The sequence below is a fragment of the Anomaloglossus baeobatrachus genome, chromosome 4, assembly GCF_048569485.1.
Source record: "Anomaloglossus baeobatrachus isolate aAnoBae1 chromosome 4, aAnoBae1.hap1, whole genome shotgun sequence".
NCBI lineage: Eukaryota > Metazoa > Chordata > Amphibia > Anura > Aromobatidae > Anomaloglossus > Anomaloglossus baeobatrachus.
In genome coordinates this window covers 188743973-188770308 of record NC_134356.1, presented here as the reverse complement: position 1 = coordinate 188770308, position 26336 = coordinate 188743973, and the positions used below count along the sequence as shown (strand labels likewise).

The window sequence follows — 26336 nt, the reverse complement described above, 5'->3', positions numbered from 1 at the left end:
ACGTACACGGAGTGCGTTTTTCGATCACTCTAACTTCAGAGATGCTGTCCAGAAGCACAGAGCATTTCCGGACAAGCGCTTTACTAAGCGCCTTAATGACACACGTTACCCCTTCCCCTCTGACGTAGTTAAGGGTTGGGCTCAATGTCCCAAGGTGGATCCTCCAGTCTCTAGACTGGCGGCTAGATCTGTAGTATCAGTTGCAGATGGCTCATCGCTCAAGGATGCCACTGACAGGCAGATAGAGCTCCTGGTGAAATCCATCTATGAAGCCACAGGCGCGTCCTTTGCCCCGGCCTTTGCAGCCGTGTGGGCACTCCAAGCTATCTCAGCTTGTCTGTCTGAGATTAATGCGGTCACACGTACCTCTGCTCCGCAAGTTGCGTCTTTGACTTCTCAGGCGTCGGCTTTTTCGTCCTACGCCATGAACGCCGTCCTGGACTCTGCTAGCCGTACGGCGGTAGCATCCGCTAATTCGGTGGCAGTCCGCAGGGCCATGTGGCTACGCGAATGGAAGGCAGACTCTGCTTCCAAGAAGTTCTTAACCGGTTTGCCGTTTTCTGGCGACCGATTGTTTGGCGAACGATTGGATGAAATTATTAAGGAATCCAAGGGAAAGGACTCGTCCTTACCCCAGTCCAAACCGAAGAGACCTCAGCAACGGAAAATACAACCGAGGTTTCGGTCCTTTCGGCCCTCAGCCAAGTCCCAATCCTCTTCGTCCAACAGGCCAGAGAAAGGCCAGAGGAACTCCTATGTGTGGCGGTCTAAGTCACGCCCCCAAAAAACCGCCGGAGGCACTGCCTCCAAGGCGGCCTCCTCATGACTTTCGGCCTCCCCGAACCGCATCCTCGGTCGGTGGCAGGCTCTCCCGCTTTTGCGACGCCTGGTGGCCACATGTCCAAGACCGATGGGTGAGAGACATTCTGTCTCACGGTTACAGGATAGAGTTCAGCTCTCGTCCTCCGACTCGTTTCTTCAGAACATCTCCGCCCCCCTCTCGGGCCGGCGCACTTTTTCAGGCTGTGGGCGTTCTGAAGACAGAAGGAGTGGTGATTCCCGTTCCCCCTCAGGAACATGGTCACGGCTTCTACTCCAACTTGTTCGTGGTACCAAAGAAGGACGGATCATTCCGTCCCGTTCTGGACCTCAAACTGCTCAACAGGCATGTGAGCACCAGAAGGTTTCGGATGGAATCTCTCCGCTCGGTCATCGCTTCTATGTCACAAGGAGACTTCCTAGCATCAATCGACATCAAGGATGCTTATCTCCATGTGCCGATCGCACCCGAACATCAACGCTTCCTGCGTTTCGCCATCGGGGACGAACACCTTCAGTTCGTGGTACTGCCCTTCGGCCTGGCGACAGCCCCACGGGTCTTCACCAAGGTCATGGCATCCGTTGTGGCGGTCCTACACTCTCAGGGCCACTCTGTGATCCCTTACTTAGACGATCTCCTAGTCAGGGCACCCTCCCGGGTGGCGTGTCAACACAGCCTGACCGTCGCTCTGGCGACTCTCCAGCAGTTTGGGTGGCTCATCAACTTCCCAAAGTCCAAGTTGACACCGACCCAATCACTGACTTACCTCGGGATGGAGTTTCATACTCACTCAGCGGTAGTCAAGCTACCGCGGGACAAACAGCTTTCGCTGCAGACAGGGGTGCAATCTCTTCTTCGGGGTCAGTCACACCCCTTGAGGCGCCTCATGCACTTCCTGGGGAAGATGGTGGCAGCAATGGAGGCAGTGCCCTTCGCGCAGTTCCATCTGCGCCCACTCCAATGGGACATTCTCCGCAAATGGGACAGGAGGTCGACGTCCCTTGACAGGAACGTCTCTCTTTGCCTTGCAGCCAAAACCTCTCTTCAGTGGTGGCTTCTTCCCACTTCTCTATCGCAGGGAAAATCCTTCCTGCCCCCATCCTGGGCTGTGGTCACGACGGACGCGAGCCTGTCAGGGTGGGGAGCGGTTTTTCTCCACCACAGGGCTCAGGGAACCTGGACTCCGATAGAGTCTTCCCTTCAGATCAATGTTCTGGAGATAAGGGCAGTGAATCTAGCCCTAAAGGCGTTCCATCGGTGGCTGGAGGGCAGGCAGATCCGCATACAGTCGGACAACGCCACGGCGGTCGCCTACATCAACCATCTGGGCGGCACGCGCAGCCGTCAAGCCTTCCAGGAAGTCCGGCGGATTCTGCTGTGGGCGGAAGCCACAGCCTCCACCATCTCCGCAGTTCACATCCCGGGCGTAGAAAACTGGGAAGCAGATTTTCTCAGTCGTCAGGGCATGGATGCGGGAGAATGGTCTCTTCACCCAGACGTGTTTCGAGAGATCTGTCGCCGCTGGGGAACGCCGGACGTCGATCTCATGGCGTCACGGCACAACAACAAGGTCCCGACCTTCATGGCACGGTCTCAAGATCACAGAGCTCTGGCGGCGGACGCGTTAGTTCAGGATTGGTCGCAGTTTCGACTGCCTTACGTGTTTCCTCCTCTGGCGATGTTGCCCAGAGTGTTACGCAAGATCAGATCCGACTGTCGTCGCGCCATTCTCGTCGCTCCAGATTGGCCGAGGCGGTCGTGGTACCCGGATCTGTGGCATCTCACGGTGGGTCAGCCGTGGGCGCTTCCAGACCGCACAGACCTGCTGTCACAAGGGCCGTTTTTCCATCTGAATTCTGCGGCCCTCAACCTGACTGTGTGGCCATTGAGTCCTGGCTCCTAGCGTCGTCGGGGTTATCTCAGGATGTCATTGCCACCATGAGGCAGGCCAGGAAACCAACGTCCGCCAAGATCTATTACAGGTCGTGGCGGATCTTCTTGTCCTGGTGCTCTGATAAGGGTTTTACTCCCTGGCCTTTTGCCTTACCCATTTTTCTTTCATTCCTTCATTCCGGAATGGACAAGGGGTTGTCACTCGGCTCTCTCAAGGGACAAGTATCGGCGCTCTCAGTATTTTTTCAAAAGCGCCTAGCAAGGCTTCCGCAGGTCCGCACGTTCCTGCAGGGAGTTTGCCACATAGTTCCACCCTACAAGCAGGGCTGTGGAGTCGGAGTCGTGGAGTCGGAGTCGGAGTCGGAGCTCATTTTGGTGGAGTCGGAGTCGGAGTTGGAGTCGGTATAAAATGCACCGACTCCAACTCCTAAAATATATAATAAATTGGGGACAGGAGTGCAATGCAGAATGTGCTGAATATTTTACTAAATAATAACATTTAGTATAATGCTTATATTTAAGTGAAAAATTTATTGTAGTATAATGTGAACATCAGACATTTAATTGTTTTTATGATACAATAATCAAGATATTTGGATAGAACATAAAATATTTATTGGATACCACTTTAGAACACAAAAAACTAATAAATTGTAAATATGTAATATTATATATATATACACAGTGTATATACACACACAAGATATATATGTAATCTACTGTATATTACATAGTGTATTACATATTTACAATTTATTACAGTTTTTTGTGTTCTAAAGTTGTATCCAATAAATATATTTTATGTTCTATCCAAATATCTTGATTATTGTATCATAAAAATTATTAAATGTCTAATGTTCACATACACATATTCATGTACTACAATAAATTTTTCACCTAACTATAAGCAATATATGTAGGAGTCGGAGCCGGAGTCGGAGTCGGAGCCGGAGTCGGAGTCGGTGCAAGAGAATTTGAGGAGTCGGAGTCTGAGTCGGAGTCGAAGGTTTGGCTTACCGACTCCACAGCCCTGCCTACAAGCGTCCGCTGGAACCCTGGGACCTTAACAGGGTGCTATTGGCTCTTCAAAAACCACCTTTTCGAGCCGCTGAGGGATGTCTCTTTATCACGTCTTTCGCAGAAGGTGGCATTTCTTGTGGCAATTACCTCACTCCGAAGAGTGTCGGAGCTTGCAGCGCTGTCATGCAAATCCCCTTTTCTGGTTTTTCACCAGGATAAGGTGGTTCTGCGTCCTGTCCCGGAGTTTCTCCCTAAGGTGGTATCTCCTATTCATCTCAATCAGGATATCTCCTTACCATCATTTTGCCCTCATCCAGTTCACCAGTGTGAAAAGGATTTGCATTTATTAGATCTAGTGAGAGCACTCCGGCTCTACGTGTCTCGCACGGCGCCCCTACGCCGTTCAGATGCGCTCTTTGTCCTGGTCGCTGGCCAGCGGAAGGGTTCGCAGGCTTCCAAGTCAACTTTGGCTCGGTGGATCAAGGAACCGATTCTTGAAGCCTACCGTTCTTCGGGGCTTCCTCTTCCTTCGGGGCTGAAAGCCCATTCTACCAGAGCCGTGGGTGCGTCCTGGGCATTGCGACACCGGGCTACGGCTCAGCAGGTGTGTCAGGCAGCTACCTGGTCTAGTCTGCACACCTTCACAAAACACTATCAAGTGCATACCTATGCTTCGGCAGATGCCAGTCTAGGTAGGCGAGTCCTTCAGGCGGCGATTGCCCACCTGTAGGAAGGGGTCGTTTTCGGCTCTCTTTTATTGAGGTATTCTTTTACCCACCCAGGGACTGCTTTTGGACGTCCCAATTGTCTGGGTCTCCCAATGGAGCGACAAAGAAGAAGGGAATTTTGTTTACTTACCGTAAATTCCTTTTCTTCTAGCTCCTCTTGGGAGACCCAGCACCCGCCCCTGTTCCCTTCGGGCTGGTTGTTCTTTTGTGTACACATGTTGTTCATGTTGAATTGTTCTTTTGGTTATGGTTTCAGTTCTCCGAACATCCTTCGGATTGAATTTACCCCAGACCAATTTATAAGTTTCCTCCTTCCTGCTTTTGCACCAAAACTGAGGAGCCCGTGATCCACGGGAGGGTGTATAGGCAGAGGGGAGGGGTTACACTTTTTCAGTGTAATACTTTGTGTGGCCTCCGGAGGCAGAAGCTATACACCCAATTGTCTGGGTCTCCCAATAGGAGCTAGAAGAAAAGGAATTTACGGTAAGTAAACAAAATTCCCTTCTTTGTACAGCCTAGTAACATGCAGTAGTTGTCAGTGCTTATAGGGACATGGACCCATACAAAAGACAGACCTATAGAATACTAAAGTTAGGTAAGTGATAATAACAAAACTCCCTTGTGTGAATACAAATCAATGCAGGGTTATAAAGAGTGCAATCACCGTATTGAGGACAGATACTCAAAAGGTACAAGTCAAAATAGCAAGTGCCGGGTAAGTTAAAGCCCTTTAAAGTACATGCAAGTAAACACTGAGAGAATATTATCACATAAAAGCTCACATAAAGGTAATAATTCACAGTGGCACGAAGTACACTTTACCTTTCTACGAAAATATATTTTTATTGATTTAGAGCCTTGCACATTTCTATCTACATGGGTATTCTTATGTATGTAAAGGGATTAGAAAACCCAATGGGAATGCTGAGTTAATACTGTTAACAGTGCTCAGGACCCTCATGTACAGTTAGGTCCAGAAATATTTGGACAGTGACACAATTTTCGCGAGTTGGGCTCTGCATGCCACCACATTGGATTTGAAATGAAACCTCTACAACAGAATTCAAGTGCAGATTGTAACGTTTAATTTGAAGGTTTGAACAAAAATATCTGATAGAAATTGTAGGAATTGTCACATTTCTTTACAAACACTCCACATTTTAGGAGGTCAAAAGTAATTGGACAAATAAACCAAACCCAAACAAAATATTTTTATTTTCAATATTTTGTTGTGAATCCTTTGGAGGCAATCACTGCCTTAAGTCTGGAACCCATGGACATCACCAAACGCTGGGTTTCCTCCTTCTTAATGCTTTGCCAGGCCTTTACAGCCGCAGCCTTCAGGTCTTGCTTGTTTGTGGGTCTTTCCGTCTTAAGTCTGGATTTGAGCAAGTGAAATGCATGCTCAATTGGGTTAAGATCTGGTGATTGACTTGGCCATTGCAGAATGTTCCACTTTTTTGCACTCATGAACTCCTGGGTAGCTTTGGCTGTATGCTTGGGGTCATTGTCCATCTGTACTATGAAGCGCCGTCCGATCAACTTTGCGGCATTTGGCTGAATCTGGGCTGAAAGTATATCCCGGTACACTTCAGAATTCATCCGGCTACTCTTGTCTGCTGTTATGTCATCAATAAACACAAGTGAACCAATGCCATTGAAAGCCATGCATGCCCATGCCATCACGTTGCCTCCACCATGTTTTACAGAGGATGCGGTGTGCCTTGGATCATGTGCCGTTCCCTTTCTTCTCCAAACTTTTTTCTTCCCATCATTCTGGTACAGGTTGATCTTTGTCTCATCTGTCCATAGAATACTTTTCCAGAACTGAGCTGGCTTCATGAGGTGTTTTTCAGCAAATTTAACTCTGGCCTGTCTATTTTTGGAATTGATGAATGATTTGCATCTAGATGTGAACCCTTTGTATTTACTTTCATGGAGTCTTCTCTTTACTGTTGACTTAGAGACAGATACACCTACTTCACTGAGAGTGTTCTGGACTTCAGTTGATGTTGTGAACGGGTTCTTCTTCACCAAAGAAAGTATGCGGCGATCATCCACCACTGTTGTCATCCGTGGACGCCCAGGCCTTTTTGAGTTCCCAAGCTCACCAGTCAATTCCTTTTTTCTCAGAATGTACCCGACTGTTGATTTTGCTACTCCAAGCATGTCTGCTATCTCTCTGATGGATTTTTTCTTTTTTTTCAGCCTCAGGATGTTCTGCTTCACCTCAATTGACAGTTCCTTAGACCGCATGTTGTCTGGTCACAGCAACAACTTCCAAATGCAAAACCACACACCTGTAATCAACCCCAGACCTTTTAACTACTTCATTGATTACAGGTTAACGAGGGAGACGCCTTCAGAGTTAATTGCAGCCCTTAGAGTCCCTTGTCCAATTACTTTTGGTCCCTTGAAAAAGAGGAGGCTATCCATTACAGAGCTATGATTCCTAAACCCTTTCTCCGATTTGGATGTGAAAACTCTCATATTGCAGCTGGGAGTGTGCACTTTCAGCCCATATTATATATATAATTGTATTTCTGAACATGTTTTTGTAAACAGCTAAAATAACAAAACTTGTGTCACTGTCCAAATATTTCTGGACCTAACTGTATAATCCAGACTTGGTAGCATTTATAAATTGTAATTTTCTTGTGGGCCTGTTCTGTCCTCTATTCATTTGAATCACTTTTCTGCGTAATTCTCCATTTACCCGGTGGTAGTGCTGCAGGGAAATTGAACACTTGCTGTCAGGGTTCCACACTCATTGCTGGGTGTCCCAACGGAAGATGGAGTTTCATCTGTTTATTGTCAAGGATTGTCCAAACTTATTAAAATATTATCTTTCTCCGAAAATAAGACACTGCCCCAAAAAAAATGTGTTAGGGCTTACTTCAAGGGTAGGACTTATTTCCAGGGAAACATGGGTCGGGGGTAGGTTTACCTCCCAAAAAAGGCAGACCCCTGACATCTACGTTGCTCCCAGGTCCTCCTGCGACCCTCGGCGGGTGATTCCAGCAGGTGTTCTTCTCAGCAGTCCTTCCCTGCTTCCGGCCGGAACTCACACACACGTCTAATTGCGAGCACACACACTCATGCTCATACACACAACAGATCACACAGATCAGATCGCACACGCACGGCATCCAGTAATACCGTATTACTTCTGGCTGGCAGGTGGAGCTCGAGGACCTGCTGTGGAAAATATTGTTGTGCTTTCCACAGAGTCCTAGGTCCTCAGAGCAGTGCGGTATCACTGGATGTGTGTGTGTGTGTTGCACCACAGGTCCTCGATGCGTTCCACCCTGTTCCGTTTGGGATCTGATGACCTCATTGCGGGGTCTGTCTTCTCTCTCTTGGGGGTGTCTGCTTTCTAGAATGAAGTATCCTCCTGTATTTTTTAACTTTTTTTAGCTGCATGGACACTTTACTATTGAACCGCAACTCGGGCTTATTTTCAGGGTAAGACTTATATTTAAGCCTAAAGCCTGCTTTACACCATACGATCCAGCATACGATATCGTATGCGATCGTACCCGCCCCCATCATATGTCCGGAAAGTTCAATTTGTTGAACGTGTCGCACAAACGAATAACCCCCCGTCACACGTGCTTACCCGTCCATACGACCTCGATGTGGGCGGCGAACATCCACTTCCTGGAGTAGGAGGGACGATCGGCGTCACATCGACGTCATGCGGCAGCCGGCCAATAGAAGCGGAGGGGCGGAGATAAGCGGGATGTAAACATCCCGCCCACCTCCTTCCTTCTGCATTGCCGGCGGGAGCCGCAGGACGTAGGTAAGATCTGTTCATCGTTCCCGGGGTGTCACACACTGCGATGTGTGCTACCCCGGGTACGATGAACAACCTGACGTTCAATTTTTAGGAATTGAACGTCGTGCATGCGATGAACGTTTTACCGTTCAATCGCAATTGCACGTAGCTGTTACATGCTACAATGTAACTTACGATGCCGGATGTGCGTCACTTACGATGTGACCCCGCCGACACATCATAAGATATATTGTAGTGTGTAAAGCGTCCTTTACTCCAAAAAGGCCAAAAATTCCTGCTAGGGCTTATTTTTGGGTAGGGCTTATTTTTAAGGAAACACTGTATTATCAGATTGCAGCCTTTGGGTTTATTACAGAATATCACTGCAAGCTTGGGGTTTTATGCCCCACAGTTGACCTTGCTATCCATCGATTAATCTATAAATGTTAGCAATCTCTGTAATAATGTATAGGCGACAACCTAACATTCATCTGTTTTTCCTCATTTACAGCAATTCCTCCATTTATCATGAACAGTTTGGAAAAGAAAGCTTTCCTCAAGGTAAGCGTGCCACTTTGTTAGATATACACTAGTCGCGTCAAGTTTGCTGGCCTTCACGTCTGACACAAGTTTGCCCTTCTTTTTGTATTTAGCGTTTTCCATGGATGAGTGCCCCTATACAAGTAGGATTAGTGGGATTCTGGTAAGTAGCTGTGGTATTTTCATCTCAGTATAAAGCTTTTTTTATGCTTATGTCTGGGTTTGGAAATTAATAGCATATAGTAATGTTCACAGACAATGCTAAAGTAACCTGCTTAAACGTCTTAATTTTTTGTCTTTTTAGCTTGGTTTTTGCAACACCCCTTTGCTGTGCATTATTTCCACAGAACAGGTAAGAGTCATTTTCAATGCGAATTGTCATTATACAAAGATAATGCCACCGATACCTCTGACCCATACGTATAAAATATGGCAGGTATTTAATATAGTGTAATAAATGGAGTAAAACATTTTGCTTAGGCATTTTCAACAATGAAATATTGCATTTTGAACAAAATTTTGGGGCAGTCTCAGTGATAAATCTTGCCCCTCTGCCTGTATTCTGGACAGATTTAATGTGAATTACGGTGTAATGGTGCATACAGTATTATTCTTCCCATCAATTCGATGGAAACTACAACCGGAACAAAGGTGCAGGTGTGCAAAAACTAAATATGGCCATAAACATTACATGGTGGCCAGTTGTTATGTTTCTGGCTTCACCACAACCATTTATACAGGATCTTTCAGTGTGAAATAAAGCTCTGAGTCTGTTGACCTCCAACAACCTGTCGCTCTGAGAAAGAGTTTATTGCAAGATCCTAATTGTTGTTCGCTTGCTCAACACTTCCATTGTAGGAAAGTAAAGGATATGGTTCCAGGTTAAAAAGACTTGATGTGGTGGTGTGTCCTCTGAACAACCCCTTCCTTCTCAATATGGAGTGGTCTGTCTATTTGGAGGACCTCTCTTTAAATATAGACATCTTTGTGGATGTGCGTACTATAGAACGACTCTATCTTTGGTAAAGGTGAACCTACATTCATTTTATATATCGCAAAGTTTGGGAATTTTAACATATATAAAGGGCCGATTCATTACAATTGGTGTATATGCCTTACACCCCTTAACGACCACGGGCAGTAATCTTACGTCCTAGCGGTCATAGCATTACTGCCCGCGGTCTGCTGCAAGCAGCTTGCAGCGATCGGCGCACATATCAGCTGAGTTTTACCGTTGACATGTGTGCCGGTCAGGCACGAGCGGAATCGTTATCCGCCCGTGCCTTTTAACCCCTTAAATGGCGCAATCAATATTATATCATTATAATGGCGACAACGGTAAACATTTACTCATGGCCGTTATCGGAAGTCACGTGACGTGATCACGTGACTTCCAATGGTTGCCATGGTAGCACAGAGTAATGTTATGACTCCTGTAGCTCACATGACTCACTTCCTGCCTCACACAGCCGAGAGCTGGGGGACACAGGAAATAAGCATATCAGGTATTTACAGCTGTGTAGCTGTGATCAGCAAATATGGCAGAGTGATCAGATAGCTGCTGATTCATATAGTCCCCTAGGAAACCCAGTAAAATTTTATAAAAAAAAAGTTTTAAAGAATTAAAATAAAACACACAGTTTAAATTACCCTCCTTTTCGCCCCATTGAAAATTAAAGAGTTAAAAAAATATACACCTATTTGGTATCGCCGCGTTCAGAAATGCCCAATCAATCAAAATATAAAATCAATTAATCTGATTGTTAAACAGTGAAACAGCAAAAAATTCCAAACGCCAAAATTACGTTTTTTGATCTCCACAAATTTTGCGCTAAATGCAATAACAGGTGATCAATACGTAGCATCGGCGCAAAAGTGGTACCGTTAAAATTGTCAGCCTAAGACGCAATAAAAAGCTGTGACTGAGCCATAGATTAAAAAAAAATGAGAATGCTACGGGTCACAGAATATGGCGTAAAACATGCGCCACTGTTTTCTTACAAACTTCTGATTTTTTTAACCCCTTAGATGAAAGTAAACCTACACTTGTTTGGTGTCTATGAACTCGCACCGACCTCTGGCATCATACCAACACAGTTTTGTTATATAGTGAACACAGTCAATAAAATATCTCAAAAACAATAGTGCTATAGCACTTTTTTTGCAATTTTTCCACATTTGGAATTTTTTTGCCATTTTCCAGTACACTATATGGTAAAATTCATGGTTTCATTTAAAAGTACAACTCATTCCGCAAAAAATGAACCCCCACATGACCATATTGACTGAAAAATAAAATAGTTACGTCTTTCGCAAGAAGAATAGCGAAAAAAACCTGAAAGCGCAAAATCGTCCGGGTTAATTAAGTGGCTGCGGGAATGAGATTTTCTGAATTCATTTAAGGGCGCATGCTACTTAATGAATTAGGCACATCTTACCACAGCCGTTCGTTTCCTCTAGAAAAATGACTCCAGTCTTGACTGTAGCACATTTCTGGCATAATTTACGCCACTAGAGTGCCATAAATTTGATGAATTTCCCAGGCTGATTTGCCTTATCCCGTCCCTTGCATCCCAAACTTTGTGCCATTTTGGTGGGTTCTGTATAACCATGCAGAATGTCGAACTTTCTGCTCAACTTCGAATTGCTTGAGCATTTTGCAACATTTCTGGATGTTAGGCTAGTTTCACACTTGCGTTGAACGATATCCGTTGCATTGCGTTGTGTGACGGATGCAACGGATGTGTTGCATATAGTAGCACAACGGATGCAACGGATGCTGCAAAACAATGGAATCCGTTTTGATTTTTTTTTTTTCTACAGTTTTACCGGCGGCAGACTATTGTGAACGATCAGCTGATCGCTCCCAGTAGCCGGCCGCTGGGTGATCAGCTGATCGCTCCCTGCAGCCGGCCGCCGGGTGACCAGCTGAGCGCTGTCACTTGCCGGCCGCCGGGTGATCAGCTGATCGCTCCCTGCAGCCGGCCCCGGGTGATCAGCTGATCGCTCCCTGCAGCCGGCCGCTGGGTGATCAGCTGATCGCTCCCTGCAGCCGGCCGCTGGGTGATCAGCTGATCGCTCCCTGCAGCCGGGCGATCAGCTGATCGCTCCCTGCAGCCGGCCCCGGGTGATCAGCTGAGCGCTGTCACTTGCCGGCCGCCGGGTGATCAGCTGATCGCTCCCTGCAGCCGGCCGCCGGGTGATCAGCTGATCGCTCCCTGCAGCCGGCCGCCGGGTGATCAGCTGATCGCTCCCTGCAGCCGGCCGCCGGGTGATCAGCTGATCGCTCCCTGCAGCCGGCCGCCGGGTGATCAGCTGATCGCTCCCTGCAGCCGGCCGCCGGGTGATCAGCTGATCGCTCCCTGCAGCCGGCCGCCGGGTGAGCAGCTGATCGCTCCCTGGAGCCGGCCGCCGGGTGATCAGCTGATCGCTCCCTGCAGCCGGCCGTCGGGTGATCAGCTGAGCGCTGTCACTTGCCGGCCGCCGGGTGATCAGCTGAGCGCTGTCACTTGCCGGCCGCCGGGTGATCAGCTGAGCGCTGTCACTTGCCGGCGGCCGGGCATGCCGGCGGGCGGGCGCTCAGCTGAGCGCTGTCACTTGCCGGCGGCTGGGCATGCCGGCGGGTGGGCGCTCAGCTGAGCGCTGTCACTTGTCGACGGCCGGGCATGCTGGCGGGCGGGCGCTCAGCTGAGCGCTGTCACTTGCCGACGGCCGGGTGCTCAGCTGAACGTTCGGCCACCGCGAGCCAAAATAAAGTTTGTGATTTAAAAAAAAAAAAAAAAGAGCATGCGCAGTGAAATCCAGAGGATTTCACTGCTCAAAACAACGTTACATGATGCGTTCCTCCCGCTGGGCGGAAGCAACGGAGCGTCGCCCAGCGGAAGCAACGCAGGTCCTTTTGGTACAATCCGTCAACCATACAAGTCTATGGGAAACAGCGGAATCCGTTAACGGATTCCGCTGTTTTCCAAAAGGGCGGATTGTAACGGAAGGAAAACAACGCAAGTGTGAAAGTACCCTTAGTTGTCCTTCTGTGTCCCATTCAGAGGTTAATAAATATTGTTAATATTTTTTTCATTCCATTCCATTGTTAATATTTTTTTCTTTTCTTTTTTACATAGCTCAATGTCTGTGTCCCGACTGGAGCCTGAACTTCAAGCACAAATTAAAGAGAACAGCCCGGGCCTCGAGAGAGTATACTTCAATAAAGGGTTATAATCCGGAGCACACAACAATCCTACAACTGTATGCGGAACTCATAGGAGGAAGAAAGCAAGTCTTAAACCCGTATAAAGATGAACACAAAAGTATTTTTTATAGGTTTTCCAAACTGTCTTATTTTAAAGTCTTAGTTCAACATCCAATAGAAAACATTGTTATTTTTGCAGTTTAGCAGAATGTACATCTCACACTTACTATGTAGCCGTCCTCATAAATATTATCAGGAAGAGCTGGGCATTGAAACAAATGGGAACAGGTAGCGAGTAAGAAAATAAAAAATCCTAGTATGTATACAATAAATATACATTTTTTTATGTTGGGCAGCTTTCAAGATAGTTGGTTAGGACTTCTATTATTTTATTTTTTTTATATGAAATAGTACCACTCATGTCCATTAGCTATATAATATTGTTCTTTCTGCCTCGTTCCCTTTAAGGCTATACCGGACAGGTATGGCGGAGGACCGGGGGCAGACACAGAAGGATGAAGGCACCTGTGCAGCAACATTATACGTACCCTTTGCAGTCCAATAATTTACCTGTAACAGAAGCTGCTTTGTGCTTTGGAGCAGGTAGTAGGGCCCCTTTACAGAATGGGCTCTTGTACAGCTTCACAGGTTGCACCAATGGTATGTCCGCCCCTACAAAGGACAGACTCTGTATGGTAGGATATATACTTTAATGTCTACTGATGACAAGAAAGGCCCCATTAAGAGTACCCATAATCATCTGGACATGCTGCGCTCCAGACACAGTGTGTCTTCTCTTGCGGTGAAACGAGTGTTTTCTGCTGCAGAATGCAGCGTCTGTGCCCCAATCAGTTTTCTGGGCGCAGCATATTTTCGCGCCATGTTCTCCCTTCGAGAACACTCTCGTCTCCACAGCATAAGTTGACATGCTGTGACTCGGGAAGCTGCGCCGCAGGTCCGTTAATGCTATTAAAAAAAAAAAAAAAAAGCACAGTGGGCATGGGATTTCCACAAATGCCATCCACTGTGCTTCTTCTGTACAGCGCAGTGTTTCGGACACAGGGAAAACAGTGATATTCCTGATTGTGGGCACACGCCCTAAATTGTCGCGCATATCCATACGTAAGTTTACATCATTTAAAAACGTTTTTTTATTGCAAGCCTTAACTTTGACTTACCAGCCAACAACTCATTGTAACTTTTCTGTATTTTCTTTTTAATTATGGTTTATTACACATACCTCAGTTAATTAATAGCCAACTGGGAATCATTCCTCTGACTGCCAAAGGTCACTTACCTGTGACCCTTACTTAAACATAAACCACTAAGTGCACAGAGTTCAAAGGTTGACAACATAGGTGCCATAACCTTTCATACGGTGCAATATTCCAATATGTTGTTAACACAGTACAATGGCACATCCATTGCCTCTCTTTAGCACAGAAGGCACAAGATGTTCTCCCTTTCTATGCCGATGACCCCTATGATAACTTTCAGGGTATCCCAGGACGCAGTCTTGTGCTTATGTCAGGCTAGTTTCACACTTGCGTTGACCGGCATCCGTTGCATTGCGTTGTGTGACGGATGCAACGGATGCGTTGTATATAATGGCCCAAAAGATGCAACGGATCGTACAAAACAACGGAAAGCTTTTTTTTTTATTTTTTTTTTTTTTTTATTTACAGTTTTACCGGCAGCAGATTATTGTGTACGATCAGCTGATCACCCGGCTGCCGGGCGTTCAGCTGAGCGCTCTCACGTGCCGGCGGCCAGGCGCTCAGCTGAGAGCTCTCACATGGCGGCTGTCGGGCGATCAGCTGAGCGCTCTCAATAGCCGGTTCCCGGGCGCTCAGCTGAGCACTCTCACATGCCGGCTGCCGGGCGCTCAGCTGATCGCTCTCAATAGCCAGCTGCCGGGTGCTCAGCTGAACGCTCTCACATGCCGGCGGCCGGACGATCAGCTGAGAGCTCTCACATGCCGGGGGCCGGGTGCTCAGCTGATCTCTCTCAATAGCCAGCTGCTGGACGCTCAGCTGAACGCTCTCACATGCCGGCGGCCATACGCTCAGCTGAACGTTCGGCCACCGAGAAACAAAATAAAGTTTCTGTGATTTTAAAAAAAAAATGAGCATGTGCAGTGAAAAATAAAGGTTTCCGCCGCTCAAAATAAGTTACATGCTGTGTTCCCTCCGCCCGACGCAGCGTCAAAATAACGACGCTGCGTCGTCCAGCGGATGCAACGCTCACACTTGCGTTACAGTGCATCGTCCATACAAGTCTATGGAGAATAGCGCAGTGCGTTAACGAACTGCGCTAGTCTCCATAGTGACGGACTGCTCTGAACGCAAGTGTGAAAGTAGCCTCATGTTGCCAACGCTCAGCTTCTGAAGTAAACAAGTAGATTTCATTGCTTTTCAGGTATCTTATCCTCACAATACCACAATTCATTTTACTTAGACACTCAGATATTTGGGCTCTGACTTCCTTTACCAAATAATTAATTGTATGGTGGTAATCACATACAGGATCTTAATTGTCTCTGTACTAGATATGTCTATTCATTAGTACATACTAAGCACTCCGTAATATTGAAGATGAGTGCACACATTGATCTAGAAAAGCTTTTTTGTGATCCTCATCCAACCTTATTGTCTGCCAGGCCAATTATTCTCTATTAGAAGAGCATTATATTCCTTCTAAGCTTAAAATTGCATAAATCATCAGAGCTGTAGTTATACATTAAAGTATTGATGACCTATCTTTAAGATAGGACCTCGATATTCGCTCGGTGGGGATCTGACATTTGGCAGGCCCATTGCTCAGCTGATAATGGTGGTACCTGGAGCTGTATAGTGTTTGGAGACAGATTTCCAAGCTTTGTATTGGCTGTCCTCCTCTACTGGAGCTGTATATCACATGCAATTCAGTGGGAGCTGAGCCACAGTATCCGAGAAAAGCGATTTATATAGTAGACAGACCTGTGATGTTCCTGGTCCATACACTGCGAGCTTCCTATGGCCGCAACTCCAAGTATCTGCTGTGCAGTGGGAGAGCCCCCACCGATCTGATATTTATATAGGTCATCAATTTCTTAACCTAGACAACCCATTTTATGTTAAATATAATATAGCTCTTTATTAGGTTCCATCTCTTTGGGCATATTTCTAAATCCTGATAATTCTTGACTGAACCTGTTTAAAGTGGTACAGCTTTTTACCTGTAAGGGTATGTGCGCACGCTGCGTTTTTAGCATCATTTTTGTGTGTTTTTTGGGTGCGTTTTTAGTCTAAAAAAACAGCAAAGTCTATGAGTTTTCATTTTTGCTGTCCGCACAGTGCTTTTTTTTTTTAGCTGCGTTTTTGTGGTGACCATAAAGATGCAGCATGTCAATTATTTCTGAGTTTTTGGCAGTGTTTTTCACCCATGCATTGCATTGGAAAAAACGCAGGAATAAAAAGTGGTAAAAACGCATGCGTTTTTTGATGAATTTTTGCCACGGGTGCGATTTTGTGCATTTTCTGGGGGGGCCAAAAACGCTGCATCTTTGTGGTCAGAATAAAAAGGCAGCATGCGCACATAGCCTAAGGCTCCCATACTCATTAGATTAAAGTCTGCCAAACCCATAATTGGCAAGCAGTGTATGGGAGGCCTCCAGACTCTCCTCCGAAAGATGCTGTCGAAGGAAGAGAAAGATCCAGCCTTTTGATTTCAAACCGTTCATCCTTTCTTTCTACATGAGACAAAGTATGGCAGCGACTCTCTCGTAGAGAACAAACGAGAGGTAGCTGTTGGCTGCACAGCTATCGTGTAGGGAGCCCTTACCCTATGGAGTAGAGCACCACTGCCTATTGATTGCTGTGTACCTTTTGGTGCCTATTTGCCAACTCTCAATGTTCTGCCTTTTCGTTAGTCCCCTGCCTTCACTGTTACATTGCTGCTCCAACTATTTTCATTAGTCATTCATCTCCGTGCAGAATCTTGAAGATTTTTTTTCTATATATTTAATATTGTCATTTTTTGCTGCAGCATTTCACTAAAATATTTCAATGGTGAATACAGGATTAGTTTATTTAATATAGCACGTACTTACAGAGGTAAATGCCCTTTTTATACCACCCAATATTGTTTTTCATAACTCACAAGTGCACTATTTATTAAGAAACTATTTTGATATATAGGTTTACATAGAATTTAAATAATATATATATTAATTACAATTTAATTGGGAACAGATCTTTGAGAACCTAGAAGATAGAAGGGCACAATTTATATTAGAACATTTTCCAACAAATCACGGTCCTAGTATGGTCTCCTGACCCAAACTTGACAGCTTTGGGCTGTGATTTACAAATTAGACTACAAAGGAATCACTAAGGCCGGTTTCACACATCCGGCTTTTCGCCGGTTCCGGCGCACGCCAGTACAGTGTATACTGTACAGTGGCAGAGCAACAAGCTCTGGTCACATGCTGTCATGTGACCAGAGCATGTGACCCAGAAGTTACAGTGCTACCACTGTACTGTATCACACTGTACTGGCGTGCGTCAGAACCGGCAAACCGGCGAAAAGCCGGATGTGTGAAACCGGCCTAAGACTGCTTTCACACATCAGTTTTTTGGCATAAGGCACGATCCGGCGAAAAAACTGATGCGACGGATCTGGCTAAAAAACAGATCAGTTGCATCAGTTTTTTCCATCAGTTCCTTCAGTTTTTTGACGGATCCGTTGTGATACTGAGCATGCTCAATTCAAAGAAACAGATCCGGCGGCCGTATCCGTTTTTTTTCATCCATAGGCTTCCATTATAAAACACGCTGTACGGCGCAATACAGTTTTTCACCGGAGACAAAAAAATTTCCCCTCAGCGTTTCATCCAGCCGCCGGACAAGCAAAAGCCGGATGGAACGCAAGGCCATCCGACACAATCCGGCGCTAATAGAAGTCTATGGGGAAAAAAACTGATCCAGCGGCAACAGACGCCGGATCCGTTTTTTCACGTTTTTGCCGGATTGTGCCTGATGGCAAAAAACTGATGTGTGAAAGCAGCCTAAGTCTTTTATGGTCATTGTATTCTGCTGTTGTGATTTGGGTCACCAAGTACTTATATTGCAGAAAGACACTTAGGCTACTTTCACACATCAGTTTTTTGCCATCAGGCACAATCCGGTAGAAAAATTGATGCGACGGATCCATCGAAAAAACTGATTTGTTGCATCAGTTTTTTCCATCAGTTTAGTCCATTTTTTGATCCGTTGTGATACTGAGCATACTCAGCTTAAAAAAACGCAATCTGTCGTTTGATTCCGTCATATGACGACTGATCCGCCCATAGGCTTACATTATACAACACGCCGGACGGCACCAGATCCGTTTTATCCACATTTTTCCGGATTGTGCCTGGCGGCAAAAACCGGATGTGTAAAAGCAGCCTTAGCCAGACACTTAAAAGATCATTCCCATCTTCTTAGATGGATATTGTCTGATAGCGCTTACAAAAACAAGCATTTTTACAATTATCTACTTATTGAAATTTGCAGGCGATCTTAAGATATCAACAGTTTTTCTTTTGTTTACAGCTTGCTACCTAGGAGACCGACCAATGCTGCTGTGTAGCTTATAAGCAATGCACTGAAGCTGGCCAGTATTAGGAGGTAACAGTGATTCTGGCAAAACAGTATATACCAACACAGTAAAGAGGTGATAAGCACCTGCGCATGTTCTGCGGTCTAGCGGCAGTAGTCGGTCTCTAAGGTACTGAGCTGGGAACCATAGAAAAGTGTGCATGGGGTTGTCCACTATTAGGACAACGCCTTCACAATAATCATTTTTGCCCCCCCCCCTTTAAAATAAACACCTTTTTACTCCCCTCCAGCACTGTTGCAGCTGTGTAGTCACTCTTTCTCAATGTTTCATATGAGCTCTGCCCCCAATCAGCGCCGGTTTCAGTCTCCCCGCTTTCGGACAAATCGGACATAAAGACGAAGTGAGGGCTGTAGCTATCTGCTCACTTCCTATTGATGATTGATGTATCGAAAGGCAGGGAACGTGAAGCCGGCACTGATTGGGGGCAAAACACTCCGAATGAGAAGAGGTTGTCTTAGTAGTGGATAGAATCCTTAAATATCTCAAAAAGAGCTGACATTTTTAATAAGTAGTAAATTGCAAAATTGCTTGTTCATATTTATTTATTTATTTATTTTTTTTGTGGATACCTTGTCTACCGCATTGTTTTCCTCTGCTATATATCCCCTAATGCAGACTACATTTTCCACCATGTCTCATAATATTACTCTTGCTTCCACATAATTGTTGGCATTAGCAATATACATATTAGGCCAGATTTATGAAACTGGTTGCTTTTTCAGTGATACAATCACAACTCCTCTTTCATTTTTCAAGTGGACTATACAAATTAAAAGCTGCCCTATGCTTGGTTGCTATGAACAGCAAAGGGAGTTACAGAGGTCTTCACCAATATCTTTAGCTGCACGGGACATAATATAGAAGGCCAGGGACAGGCTGGATGTGATAGACTGACATCCTGTCTGCACAGTAACACGTGTACTGGATTGGTTGTCAGACTGGAGATCACATGACCCAAACTCTTACAGTGAGAGACTTAAAGGGTTATTCCTAACTCCAAGATCCTATCCCAGTATGTAGTAGGTGTAATAATAACAAACCCCTCCAATTAGAAATGTAGTATAGTTCTCCTGATTATGTTGCTTACCACATGTGCAGGGCATTGCAGCTTAGGTATCCATGGTTATGACTACTCATACAATGAGTTAGTTGCTAGTGGTCGTAACTATGGATTCTTAAGCTACTATTATGCCCTACACTTGAGATAAGTGACATAGCTAATCAGGAGAACTATACTACATTTCTATTGGAGATATTTGCTAATATTATTATTATTATACCTACTACATATTGGGATAGGATCTTGGAGATGAGAATACCCCTTTAACCCTGCTGTTCTGTTCGGGTTTACTATACACTTATAGTAAGAACACCTCTAATGAGGAAAAGTCAATTAACCATTAGTGATGAGCGAGTACTAAAATGCTCGGGAGCTCGAGGCTCGGGCCGAGCATCTCAAAATACTCATGTACTCGGCCCGAGCACCGAGCCCAATGTTATCCTATGGGAGACCCGAGTATTATTCTGAAATGACCCCCGGCAGCATGTAGAAACCATAAAACTGTAAATTAAAAAAAAAAACGTGCGTGTGTGTAAGCGTGCATATATATATACACGCGGAGTGGAGTGCGGGAGGGGCCGTAGCCGAGCGGGGAAGTGTCGGGCTAAAGGCACGGTCACGCTGTGCGGGCTGGCCAATCACTGCAATTCCACAACAGGGCTGTGGCATTGCAGTGGTCTGCCAGCCAATCCCTGCATAAGGGATGGCTGTAAAAAGAGCGCCAACATGAAGACCACGAGTACAGCACGAGTATCGCGAGATTACTCGGTCCACGCCGAGTAGCCCGAGTACATTGATACTCGTGCGAGTACCGAGTAGTAACAAGCATACTCGCTCATCACTATTAACCATGAGTTTCAGTACCGCATAATGACTATTTAAAAAATAAATAAATAAAATGTAATCATTTTTGACCGAATATCAGGGTTGATAGATTCCAGCAACATCTTATAATAGCTCATCCTCTCAGTACTATACAGGGTATATATGAAAAACATTGAATTGCCATAAATTTGATTTAATACATATTATAGTCTCACCTTAAGTGCATAGGTGTCTATAATGGGGACATTTAGCCAAACATGTTTGATTATTGTCTCCATGAAGAAGGTCTTGAAATAATGAATTTCTGTAATCATCTGTCTTCTCTGCAGTCTTATATACTGTATTAACCAGATGTGTATCAATGACACACAAATTAAAACCTTAGATCCTGGTAAAATATTATATTTTAGTAAATAGGCTATTGAGTCCATGCTGTGATGTAGATAGATTATTTAATTGCCGGTAGTGTCGCCCAGCAGTCTGCACCTAGTAATTCCCTTGAATATTTTTGGTGCTTAATAGTGATGAACAAGAAATAGGGGCAGAATATGTATTTTGCATTTTCTCATTTTATAGCGGAAGACTGAACTATTGGAATGACCAAGGAATGGTGGCCGTAGGAAAGCTGCCGTCAGGAAACCTTGTTGTTGTGATATTGCGTTTTGTGAGTTGTGCTATGAACTGAATAGAGTAATTAATAAATAAGTCAGTCTGACTGGTCTAGACAATATAAAATAATAATAGTGTCTTGAGTCCTTTCATGAAGCTTTGTATGGAGAACACGTCATGTGCCATTGGTGTAAGGACAACAGGCCTGAAGCTTTTGCCATCGCTGACTCTGAACCGTGCCAAACTCAATCCTTTGTTAGTTACTCAGTTGGAAACCACAAAAAGGGTCGGCTCATAAATTGGTTCTCCTGCTGACCCAGTTTAGGAAAGATGTTCTATTTCAAAAGCCTTATGATAAAAATATTTCTGTACATTGTAGTATCTATGGATGACTGCTAAGAAATACCATTTCCGCCATTACATAAAGACTCCACATTTTCCACTGTATTTCACTAGGTAATTTAGAACTCAGGGTTTAAGCAGATAATGCAATAATACATTTGTGCAAGATTTAAAGAACACCTCTAGTACAATTGCCGCCAGTCCAGCAGCTGCTTGGGCTATCCGCCTGGGGAAACCAAAGTGTTCACGTTGGGCAGTCAGTGAGGCATCATTGGGAGCTCTCACTTTAGGCCAGATTATTACTTTTTTACCCATTCTCTGTAGAATGTGGCCATAGAGGGCTGTTACGGCAACTTCAGCAAGACATTTGGTCCATGGAGAATCTGATGCCCAGTGGTTGATATTTATAAGGGTTAAATCACTTACATATTGCATCATGGGCTGTTCTTCATACTTTTCACAATGCTTTATTTTTTCTGAATTTGTTGGTAAGGGTAAAATTTAGGTTTAATGTGGTTATACGGTTCTTGGGAAAACCTCTTCACAATTCCTAGGTTTCCCCAGCTTAAAATAAGACCGTTCCGGTGCTGGCGCTATTCCAACGGTCCTGGCACTTGCTCTTCCGGTATAATGTAACAATGGGATGTCACATGATGCCTGAAGCTAATCCGTGGTCACCATGCTTTCCACATTCGGACAGATCACTTACATCCGGAGGAAGAGAAAGCAGCAGCACTCACTTCCTCAAGATGTAAGCTATATGTCCGAAGGCGGAGAGAGTGAAGTGGCCACTGATTAGCCTCAGGCATCACATGATATCAGATTATTACATGATCCCAGGAACAACGAGCACAGACCCTGCTGAAACGGTGGCGGTAAAGGACATAAGTTTAAGCTTTCTTATTTTAAAAAGGGGAACATACTGATTGAGAGGGAGTTACCTGAGAAGTAGACAACCCCTTTAGAGTGTAACTGGCATTTTGTAAACGTTTTGATATTACAGGCACTGTATATTGTTGGTCTCTCCCCCCAGACCCTCATCTATAGGTCTTAACACTGATCTGATATTCAAATTTCCTGCATCAGTGACTTCGACGCACAGAGCAGTGTACAGATTTAATAGTAAGTCTATGGGTCTGTACAATCACTCATGCAGAGTGATTGCCGCTTAATGAATCGTCCATGTCTGATTACCAGAAATGTATGCCATGAATTGAACAATCGTGTGACCCCATATTCTCATAGCTTTGCAGGAACTAGCACATAAATGCCAAAAGCCGCAATATTTTTCCTCAACTGCTGAGTTGCGCAAAAATATTGTGATGTATCAAGGTGTTGATGCCATTTTTGTGGTGTAAGCCCCTTGATGAATTGGCCCCTTAGATTTTCTATTGAGCTTGTACACCCCTGTGTGTGTGCAGCTCACTTGAGTGATATTTTGACCCTGACCCCCACCAATCAGCAATTCTATGCAGCGCCTGTAATATATAAAAACTATGTCAAAGCAGTATTTACTTTAAAGAGCAGTTTACCAAAAAATCTGGTGACTGAGTGTAAGCAGATTTAATGTATGTGTGGTAAAGCCTCTGGGATGTTACCACTCCAGAATACGCGTGTTCCTCAGTCTGCGTCTGATTTCATACTTATCAGATGACAGATTACACACATCCTTCCCTTAAAGCAAGGAATATCTCTTTAATACAGTTCTGTGGTGCATGAGACCTAAAGCCCCCATCACATTTAACGACTTTCCAGCGATCCCGAAAACGATACAACCTGATAAGGATCACTGGTAAGTCGCTACGTGGTCGCTGGTGAGATGTCAGAGTCAGATCTTCCCAATGACACAGCAACGATACAGCGACAGTGTCGACCTGTACAACGATCTCGGTGGTACGTGTCTGAGCTTGGAGTCATCAGTGAGGTCGTTGGTAAGGTGTCAAACACACCGATGCATCCTGCCCAGCAGGACCTCGACGATCAAAAAATGGTCCAGGCCATTCCGACACGACCAGCAATCTCACAGCAGGGGCCTGGTCGCTCCTATGTGTCAAACGTTGCGAGATCGCTGACTAGGTCGTTGTTGTGTGACTCAGCCACGATCTCGCTATGTGTGAAGGTACCTTAAGTCCAGTGTTCAGAGGAAGTGGAGTAGAGGTTTTGTATTAACAGGCCCTCCAGCTAGAACAAAAGAGAACTAAGGGGTACTTTGCACGCTGCGACATCGCTAGCCGATGCTAGCGATGCCGAGCGCGACAGTCCCCGCCACCGTCACACATGCGATATCTTATGATAGCTGCCGTAGCGAACATTATCGCTACGGCAGCTTCACATGCACTTACCTGCCTTGCGACGTCACTTTGGCCGGCGACCCACCTCCTTCCTAAGGGGGCGGGTCGTGCATCGTCACAGCGACGTCACACGGCAGTCGGCCAATAGAAGCGGAGGGGCGGCGATGAGCGGGACGTAAACATCCCGCCCACCTCCTTCTTTCCGCATTGCCGGTGGAGGCAGGTAAGGAGATGTTCCTCGCTCCTGCAGCTTCATACACAGCGATGTGTGCTGCCGCAGGAACGAGGCACAACATCGTATCTCCTATTGGTGTGACATTATGAAAATGACCGACGCTACACAGATCACCGATTTACGACGCTTTTGCGATCGTTTATCGGCGCATCTAGCTTTTTCACGTTGCGACGTCGTTACCGGCGCCGGATGTGCTTCACTTTCGATTTGACCCCGACGATATCGCAGTAGCGATTTCGCAACGTGCAAAGTACCCCTAACAGTCTAAGTTCCCCCTGCAGTGTGAATATTGCATATTTACATTTGGAAAGTACTCAGAGTATGGTCTCATACCAAGAGTGAGTTTAATTTTTTTTATCCAAACAGATGAAATCCACCGCTGAAATAAATGCAGCAGAACTGCTCTTAAAAAAAAAAAATGATGAAAAACACAAGCTACCTAAATCGCAAATTAGTGCATAAATGCTGCTAATATTCCACAGCATCACGTGTCGTAGGAATGTAGCCCCTTCCTTTTTTTTTTTTAAACAAAATTCTAGATTTCAAATAGTAATATTCTCTAAAGATGTTGTATATATACAATAATATGCTTTTAGGGGTCATTTGAGGTTAAACACTGCACCACTCTTGTGCATAGGCGGTGGCTGGTATTGCATGTCCATTCGAGTGATGGCTGATTGTTGGGAAGTTGTATTCCTAGAAATTCTAGCGTACAGACAAGACTCGTTGTACCAAATCTATTAACAGGCGTACTTACTCCCCTGAGCATCCGTGTAAGGCTAGGTATACATTTCCGTTAAATTGTATCAGGCACAATCCGCGGCTCTGGTAAACAACGCAATCCGTTTAGCGCATTCCATTGTGTCCCATAGACTTGTATTAGTGGTGGATTGCGACTGATTACCTTGTGTTGCATCTGCTGCACCGAGGTCAGTCGTTTTTGGACTGACCGTCGTGCGGAAACAACGCAGAATGTAACGTTTTTCAAGCTGTCAAAATTAACGCACTGCGCAGGAATCCGTCGCCATCCATCAAGCTTGTAATGTTTGTCTAGGGTGCTGGATTCCGTCATGCTCTACTGAGCATGCCCAGCATGTTTGGCACACCCACTGGGCTGTCCCAAACACAAACGGATCATGACTGATCTGTCAAACAGCGGATGTAACGGATACGACGGATCAGTTTTTTCACAGGATTCCTGTGAAAGGAATCCTGTGAAAAACACATCCGTTGCGTCAGTTGACATCTAAAAAACGACAGATCCGTTGCTGACGGATTTAAAACAACGGAAATGTGAACCTAGCCGAACACTGACGTATAAGGCACAAGTTTGGGTAAATCCTCCTTTATGTGCTTTTTCAATATTCCCGTAAGACCCTTTTTTTTTTTTTTTTTTTTTTTAATCTCTTGCCAACATCTTTTTTTATTTTTTTTTTTGTGCACATCATTTATTTATTTAAACCAAAGAACATTAACTTTGAGCGCATCATACCCAAAGCTTCAGTCTTTTAATGTTTTTATCAATTGTATTCATTTTTGTAGGATCATAAAAGAACAAACTGGAAACGTAACTCATGTAATTGTAAGATATTCCAGAGGGAGACAACTCCAAGTTATGTGCAATAAGATCCAAAACTGGGATAAGAAAAAGTGACTTTGTCTGCCATGTTATCTAAATAATGTTATACAGTGAACAACCGCATTTTATGTTCTGTATTAGTGGTGAGAAAATGTTAGGAAACTCTTAAATGTTCTTAAATCTCAGTTTAGTGGAAATAAAATAAAACCAAGGCTGGACAAATCCAATATCTGAGTGTGTGTTGTTTTTTTTTTTTTTTTTTTAATGCAATATAAATTTCTATTAGCGGCCGGATATACTCATGAATGGAAAATATTACTTCTGCTCATGGATGCTGGATTACTACAATGTGGAGGTTTGATTTATAAACTTTCTGCGGCAGCAATACATTTGGATGCAGGGAAAGTGAATGAAAGACTAGGCTTGTGCACTCCAGACTTGATGGATGAGGGGGTGGGAGTCAGACGCTTCTGATTCATTAAAGGAAATCTGTCAGCAGATTTTGCTATGTAAGGTGAAGCCAACATGTTGCAAGGGTTGACACGAGAAGTTCAGGCAATTCCTGTTTTTTCACAGTCCAATATGTTTATTTCCTATGTTTGTTTAAGTAGCAGGACCCTTATCATTGCTCGGACTACAATATCGCATGCTCAGCAGTCCAACATGCCCCTTCCTCTGATTGTCACCTCACTGTCAATGTACAACTTCAGATATGAAGAAAAATGAGGCACTCACCGGTCTGTAGATATTTAGAATTCTGTTTATACAGGCATAGGAGGAGGGT

At 45.0% G+C, this 26336-nt stretch overlaps 1 protein-coding gene across 1 annotated transcript in view; it reads left to right on the top strand.

The window, feature by feature from the left end:
* The window catches only part of SFXN1 (sideroflexin 1), a 98419-nt gene extending 72653 nt beyond the window's left edge, over positions 1 to 25766 (top strand). Inside the window, exons 8-11 of the mRNA XM_075344612.1 lie at positions 8751 to 8800; positions 8893 to 8942; positions 9084 to 9131; positions 12901 to 25766. Coding sequence (XP_075200727.1) covers positions 8751 to 8800; positions 8893 to 8942; positions 9084 to 9131; positions 12901 to 12997 — 245 coding nt within the window. The 3' untranslated portion in view covers positions 12998 to 25766. The remainder of the gene's footprint in view (positions 1 to 8750; positions 8801 to 8892; positions 8943 to 9083; positions 9132 to 12900) is intronic.
* Positions 25767 to 26336: the final 570 nt, after the last annotated feature.